The sequence below is a fragment of the Carcharodon carcharias genome, chromosome 5 (assembly GCF_017639515.1).
Source record: "Carcharodon carcharias isolate sCarCar2 chromosome 5, sCarCar2.pri, whole genome shotgun sequence".
NCBI classification, from domain to species: Eukaryota; Metazoa; Chordata; class Chondrichthyes; order Lamniformes; family Lamnidae; genus Carcharodon; species Carcharodon carcharias.
The window spans coordinates 6,471,970-6,479,813 of NC_054471.1; the positions used below are offsets into that span (position 1 = coordinate 6,471,970).

Consider the following 7,844-nt stretch of genomic DNA (forward strand, 5'->3'; position numbering starts at 1 on the left):
CCCTCTCTCTCTCCCCCTCCCCCCCTCTCTCTCCCTCCCTCCCCCTCTCTCTCTCTCCCCCTCCCCCTCTCTCTCTCCTCCCCCTCCTCTCTCTCTCCCTCCCCCTTCTCTCTCTCTCCCTCCCCTCTCTCTCGCTCCCTCCCCCCCTCTCTCTCACTCCCTCCCCCTCTCTCTCTCCCCTCCCCTCTCTCTCTCCCTCCCCCCCCTCTCTCTCTCCCTCCCCTCTCTCTCTCTCTCCCTCCCCCTCTCTCTCTCTCTCCCTCCCCCCTCTCTCTCTCTCCCTCCCCCCTCTCTCTCCCCCTCCCCCCTCTCTCTCCCCCCTCCCCCCTCTCTCTCCCTCCCCCCCTCTCTATCTCTCCCCCTCCCCCCTCTCTCTCTCTCTCCCTCCCCCCCTCTCTATCTCTCCCCCTCCCCCCTCTCTCTCTCTCTCCCTCCCCCCCTCTCTATCTCTCCCCCTCCCCCCTCTCTCTCCTCGCCCTCCCCCCTCTCTCTCTCCCCCTCCCCCCTCTCTCTCTCTCCCTCCCCCTCTCTCTCTCGCCCTCCCCCCTCTCTATCTCTCCCCCTCCCCCCTCTCTCTCTCGCCCTCCCCCCTCTCTCTCTCCCCCTCCCCCCTCTCTCTCTCTCCTCCCCCTCTCTCTCTCGCCCTCCCCCTCTCTCTCTCTCCCTCTCTATCTCTCCCCCTCCCCCCTCTCTCTCTCTCCCTCCCCCCTCTCTCTCTCTCCCTCCCCCCTCTCTCTCTCTCCCTCCCCCCTCTCTCTCTCTCCTCTCTATCTCTCCCCCTCCCCCCTCTCTCTCTTCGCCCTCCCCCTCTCTCTCCCCCTCCCCCCTCTCTCTCTCCCCCTCCCCCCTCTCTCTCTCACCCTCACCCGCTCTCTCTCTCTCCCTCTCCCTCTCCCTCACCCCCTCTCTCTCTCCCTCCTCCCCTCTCCCCCTCCCCCCCCTCTCTCTCTCCCTCACCCCCTCTCTCTCTCCTCCCTCCCCCCTCTCTCTCTCCCTCCCTCTCTCTCTCCCTCACCCCCTCTCTCTCTCCTCCCTCCTCTCTCTCTCTCCCTCCCCCTCTCTCTCTCCCTCCCTCTCTCTCTCTCCCTCCCCCCCTCTCTCTCTCCCTCCCCCCCTATCTCCCCCCCTCCCCCTCTCTCTCTCCCTCCCCCCCTATCTCCCCCCTCCCTCTCTATCTCTCCCCCTCTCGCTCTCCCCTTCCCCCTCCCCCTCTCTCTCTCCCTCCCCCCTCCTCTCTCCCCCCCCCTCCCCCCCCCTCCCCCCCCCCCCCTCTCTCTCTCTCTCCCCCTCCCCCCCCCTCTCTCTCGCCCTCCCCCCCCCTCTCCCTCCCTCCCCCTGTCTCTCCCTCACTCTCTCTCCCCCTCTCCCTCTCCTGTGCCCTCCCTCCCTCCCTCTCTCTCTCCCCCTCCCCCCCTCTCTCTCTCCCCCTCCCGCTAACCCTCTCTCTCTCCTCCGCCCCCTCTCTCTCTCTCCCCCTCCCCGTCTCTCTCTCTCCCCCTCTCTCTCCCTCCCTCTCTCTCTCCCCTCCCCCTCTCTCTCTCCCCCTCCCCTCTCTCTCCTCCCTCCCCCCCTCTCTCTCCCTCCCCCCTCTCTCCTCCCTCCCCTCCCCCCCTCTCTCTCTCCCCCCCTCTCTCTCTCCCTCTCCCTGCCCCTCCCTCCTCTCCCTCTCCCCTCTCTCTCTCCCTCCCCCCTCTCTCTCTCTCCCCCCCCCTCTCTCTCTCCCCCTCCCCCCTCTCTCTCTCTCCCTCCCCCCTCTCTCTCTCTCCCCCCCCCCTCCCTCTCCCCTCCCCCCCTCTCTCTCTCTCCCTCTCCCTCTCCCTCACCCCCTCTCTCTCTCCCTCTCCCCCCTCTCCCTCCCCCCCCTCCCTCTCCCCCTCCTCCCCCCCCCCTCTCTCCTCCCCCCTCCCCTCCCTCTCACCCTCCCCCCCCCTCTCCCTCCCCCTCCCCCCCCCTCTCTCTCCCCCTCCCCCCCCTCTCTCCTCCCCTCCCCTCCCTCCCTCTCTCCCTCCCTCCCTCCCCCCCCCCCCCCCTCTCTCTCCTCCCTCCCCTCCCCCCTCTCTCTCTCCCCTCTCCTCCCCTCTCTCTCCCCCCCCTCTCTCCCTCTCCCCGCCCCCCTCGCCCCCCTCTCTCTCTCCTTCCCTCTCTCTCTCTCCCCATTCCCCTCTCTCTCTCCCTCTCTCTCCATACCCCTCTCTCTCTCCCTCTCTCTCCATACCCCTCTCTCTCTCCCTCTCTCTCCATACCCCTCTCTCTCTCCCTCTCTCTCCATACCCCTCTCTCTCTCCCTCTCTCTCCATACCCCTCTCTCTCTCCCTCTCTCTCCATACCCCTCTCTCTCTCCCTCTCTCTCCATACCCCTCTCTCTCTCCCTCTCTCTCCATACCCCTCTCTCTCTCCCTCTCTCTCCATACCCCTCTCTCTCTCCCTCTCTCTCCATACCCCTCTCTCTCTCCCTCTCTCTCCATACCCCTCTCTCTCTCCCTCTCTCTCCATACCCCTCTCTCTCTCCCTCTCTCTCCATACCCCTCTCTCTCTCCCTCTCTCGCCATACCCCTCTCTCTCTCCCTCTCTCTCCATACCCCTCTCTCTCTCCCTCTCTCCTCCATACCCCTCTCTCTCTCCCTCTCTCTCCATACCCCTCTCTCTCTCCCTCTCTCTCCATACCCCTCTCTCTCTCCCTCTCTCTCCATACCCCTCTCTCTCCCTCTCTCTCCATACCCCTCTCTCTCTCCCTCTCTCTCCATACCCCTCTCTCTCTCCCTCTCTCTCCATACCCCTCTCTCTCTCCCCATCCCCGCGCCCCCTCTCTCTCTCCCTCTCTCTCTCCCTCTCTCTCCATACCCCTCTCACTCTCCCTCTCTCTCCATACCCCTCTCTCTCTCCCTCTCTCTCCATACCCCTCTCTCTCTCCCTCTCTCTCCATACCCCTCTCTCTCTCCCTCTCTCTCCATACCCTCTCTCTCTCCCTCTCTCTCCATACCCCTCTCTCTCTCCCTCTCTCTCCATACCCCTCTCTCTCTCCCTCTCTCTCCATACCCCTCTCTCTCTCCCTCTCTCTCCATACCCCTCTCTCTCTCCCCATCCCCGCGCCCCCTCTCTCTCTCCCTCTCTCTCTCCCTCTCTCTCCATACCCCTCTCTCTCTCCCTCTCTCTCCATACCCCTCTCTCTCTCCCTCTCTCTCCATACCCCTCTCTCTCTCCCTCTCTCTCCATACCCCTCTCTCTCTCCCTCTCTCTCCATACCCCTCTCTCTCTCCCTCTCTCTCCATACCCCTCTCTCTCTCCCCATCCCCGCGCCCCCTCTCTCTCTCCCTCTCTCTCCATACCCCTCTCTCTCTCCCCATCCCCGCGCCCCCTCTCTCTCTCCCTCTCTCTCCATACCCCTCTCTCTCTCCCTCTCTCTCCATACCCCTCTCTCTCTCCCTCTCTCTCCATACCCCTCTCTCTCTCCCCATCCCCGCGGCCCCTCTCTCTCTCCCTCTCTCTCCATACCCTCTCTCTCTCCCTCTCTCTCCATACCCCTCTCTCTCTCCCTCTCTCTCCATACCCCTCTCTCTCTCCCTCTCTCTCCATTCCCCTCTCTCTCTCCCTCTCTCTCCATACCCCTCTCTCTCTCCCTCTCTCTCCATACCCCTCTCTCTCTCCCTCTCTCTCCATACCCCTCTCTCTCTGCCCCTCCCCGCCCCCCCCCTCTCTCTCTCTTTCTCTGCCCACCTGCCTCTTTCTTCAACTGTGGGCCCCCTCGTCTCTTGCTTACCTCCCTTTTAATTTTGTTCTGTTTCAGGATGGTCCGAGTGGGAAGACCTGTCTGCATCTGTCTGTGGAGTCTGGGGAGCAGTCGCTCGTGCACTTCCTGCTGCGAAGAGGAGCCAGTGTTGATGCAATAATGTATAATGGCTGCACTGCCCTGCACCTCGCTGTAGGCAGATGGGACACCCAGACTGCAGACATCCTGTGCCAGGCTGGGGCAGATCCCCTGCTCCCCAATGTGGAGGGGGACACCGCCCAGGACCTGGCCACTGGCAATGTTGATGTAAGTGAAGCAAACGTGGAGTGAAGCAGATATGAACAGGAAACAACCTGCAGGAAATCAGAGAAGCACTGGCAAATACCCTCTGAACAGGGGCAATAAGAGATGGGCAATAAATGCCCACATCCCACGAGCGAATAAAAGAAAACAGATCTCGTCATGTTCAAGTTGAGAGTAAAGAGAGTTCAAAGCTAAGGGGTCCTGCCCTGCAAAAGATCAGAGTTCCGAGAGATGAGACACTTTTCAGAGCAAGCTAGTGGGACAGAGAAGTTACCAAACTTCAACAGCTAACAGTCATTTAACATCTCTGACGTGGTAAAACATCCCAAGACGCTTCTCAGGAGCAAAGCAGACAGTGTTGAGCCACATAAAAGATATCAGGGCAAATCAGTCAAAGGGGTAGGTTTTAAGGAGCGTCTTAAACAAGGGAAGTGAGGTAGAGAGGCCAGGAAATTTAGGGAGGGAATTCCAGAGCTTGGGACCCCGGTAACTGAAGGCACCAATGATGTAGCAATTTAAATCAGGGATGTTCAAGGGGCCAGAATTAAAGGCGTGCAGATACCTCAGAGGGTTGTAGGGGTGGAGGAGATGACAGAGATAGGGAGGACACGAGGTCATGGAGGGATTTGACAACAAGGATGAGAACGAAATGAGAAATGAGTGGGAAAATGGTCAGCTCAAATACAAAATATATTAATGGTCCTTTGGTGGTACAGAACTTGTGTTGCTGAAAAAATAGGCTTTTTTTGTCAAAGCTTTCAGAGCCTTGACCAATCAAAGACCAAGCTGTCTGGTTTAAATTTCAAACGGTGCTTGGTAGATAACTGCCAGTTAACATCAACTGGTGCATTCTCCATGGCAACATCTCTACCAAAGTCCACTTGCCAACCAATCAGCACTCTCTTCTCATACAGTATAAATTGTTGTTCCTTTTATATTTTGTATTCTTGCGAATTGTCCTGATGAGTGCAAAATGAAAAGCTTCGACAAATAAATGTCTTGTATTTTTCAGCCACACAAAATATATTCCTACAAGATGGAAAGGAAGTCTACAGTTAAATGGAGATTAAAACTAATCTGTAAATGAAAGGATACTTTAAAGCTGAGGCTAAGAATCCTGAACTAAAATGTGCCGACTGGAGGAAGTGTATATGGGGTGGTGGCAAGCTGTAGAGTGTGAGCTAATGGATTAGATTAAGTACTTCAGTAAAGGGCTGACACAGATATGATGGTTTCAAATACGCCCGGTGTCTGCTGGGAACTTGAGTGCGGGTGACAATACTGTAGCCGATTCCCTTTTTCAGTTCTGCATTTTTAAACATGTCATCTAGGATTTGAACCCATCCCCACCAGGAGTTTCCATATCTTATAACCCAAATCCACTCTGTCACCAAGGTGTATGGGATGGAGAGAGCTGCATCTCCCTGAAAGAAGCTTTGTTACTTGTTTTGCAATTTGTATAACTTTGAAATGCATGCTTTGAATTCAGTAGTAATAAGACCAACAAGTCTTGTAGGATTCTTACAAAACTAAATTAAACCTTTATTAATAGAAGAAAATATTTTAAATACATACATAAAGCTACAAATTACTACTATGATAATTTCTAAATCCTTTAATTAATCTAACTCCCAGTTACATTTTTGTTAAGGCAACAGTGAGACTCATAGATTTTAAAAGACCCAGGCAAAGAAACACAATACCCTGAACAATCCAATTCAAAGTTAGTTTTCTGAATTCCAGTTCATATTAGACAGCAGCTTGAGGAGTAGATGCTGAAGGGTTTTTACACTTGTTTTAGATCCTAGAATGCCTTCCTCTATACATATTTTCCCCTTTGAATGCAAATTCCCATTGTTTCACTATGTCTTTGGACTTTACCTCTCTGGTAATAAAAATCTCTCATAGCACTAATTTTACGAGTATGGGAAAAATAAACACACTGTTTCTGTTCTTCACCTGGCTAGGTGACACATTTCACCCCTCCTTTGAAAACAATCTAGTCTGCTTTATTTAAAAATATAAATGCTCCCGTTACACCTGTGCCTTTCTACTTAACATTTCAAACCTAGCTTATCTTCTAATACATCAAAGCCTTCTGCCTTTAATTTATTTAAATCACACACACACATAGACATAGTCCCCATTATTACTCTACTTAATAAGAAATTCCAATAATATTATGACAATTATTATATCTTCCTGACACTTCAGTAAAACAGTTGAATCATTTCCTGACCTTCATTCTGTGGCCCCTGTTGCAATGAGAGTTTATTTTGTAATCCTTATCTCTGACAATAAATCATGGGAATGAGACAGTACAGAGGCCTTTCAGCCCATTGTGACTGTGCCAGCTATTTACTTAGCTCCCTGCCCTTTCCCCATAGTCCTGCAATATTTTTGCCCTTTAAGTGTTTACCCAATTCTTTTTTGAACGTTACTATTGAACCTGCTTCCACTGCCCTTTCAAGCAGCACATTCCAGATCATAGCAACTTGCTGATGGGCTGAATGGCAGCCACCTCTGCCATTATGACTCTTTGACAGATCCCTGGTACCTTCCCTCTCCAAAAGCTGTGTCTAATATTTTGCTCTCTCTCTCTCTCTCTGCAGATCCTTGCCTTGTTCCCATTTGATGATATTAAGTTGATGGGGAGGCCAGTAACATGCGCTGAATTTTGATGACTTGTTGGATGCTAAAAGCCTCACGAGAGATGGAGGTGGGCGTAGATACGGTGCTTCACCAGGACTGCAGACTTGGTTCAAGTACTGGCTGAACATTCATCATGAGTGAATTGATGAGCCACTGGGGTTTAGAGGTCGTGACCTCTTCACCCACACTGAAACCTCAAACTAGGAACTTTGGGATGTGTTCGCTTTAACACCATCTCCTAACCGTCCTGCCACAGGGCAATACAAGAAAGAGGAAGGAGTTGTTACGTTTCTATGGCATCTTTCACAATCTCAGGACGTCTCAAAATGCTTTGCAGCCAGTGAAATATTTTTGTGATTTTTTTGAGAGTGATTATTTCCGGAATATGGTAGCCAATTTGAGCATGGCAAGATTCCACGAACAGCATTGTGATGTAGACCAGATAGCCACTGTTATTGATGTAGGATAAGGGATAGATATTGAACTGGACACCAGGACAATTCCCCTGTTCAATTAAGAATAATGCCATGGGATCTTTTATATCCGAGAGCATAAATGGGGCCTTGGTTTAATATCTCATCCTGGACTTGTTCATTCCTGGTGTTCATTTTCTTCTGTACACTGGTGGACTCAGTAATAAACTTGAACTAACACCTGCTTGTGAGAATGGATTCCAGTCCGTTGCTAGGAATCGGGCTTTCTGATTCAGAATCCCGCGCTCCCCACACCCACGGTAACTGTCTGCTGTTGCCAATGTCAGTTACGTTAGGACTGAAGAATAAGTGAGTCTCACACCCCAACTCCTGATTCTAAGGCCCAGGAATCTCCCACCTTCAGTCCCAGGCCTGGAGCCTAGAGCTTTGGAGAGGCCCAGGGCCAAGTGGATTAGGCACTTTGGCAGGAAGAATAAACAGAGAATGACTGCAGAACTCCGAAGTGCAGAGGGATCTAGGTGTTCTAGTACATAAGTCACAAAAAGTTAGTATGCAGGTACAGCAAGTAATTAAGAAGGCTAATGGAATGCTATCCTTTATTATGAGAGGGATTGAACATAAAAGTAAGGAAGGCTGTGAATGCATTATGAGTGAATTGATGAGCCACTGGGGTTTAGAGGTCGTGACCTCTTCACCCACACTGAAACCTCAAACTGGGAGCTTTGGGA

The 7,844-nt window shown here is 53.1% G+C and overlaps 1 protein-coding gene across 1 annotated transcript in view; it reads left to right on the top strand.

Annotated features, from left to right (window-relative positions):
• The window catches only part of nfkbie (nuclear factor of kappa light polypeptide gene enhancer in B-cells inhibitor, epsilon), a 34,784-nt gene extending 27,445 nt beyond the window's left edge, over positions 1 to 7,339 (top strand). The window contains exons 5-6 of the mRNA XM_041187199.1: positions 3,785 to 4,033; positions 6,643 to 7,339. Coding sequence (XP_041043133.1) covers positions 3,785 to 4,033; positions 6,643 to 6,711 — 318 coding nt within the window. The 3' untranslated portion in view covers positions 6,712 to 7,339. The remainder of the gene's footprint in view (positions 1 to 3,784; positions 4,034 to 6,642) is intronic.
• The last annotated feature ends 505 nt before the right edge of the window (positions 7,340 to 7,844 follow it).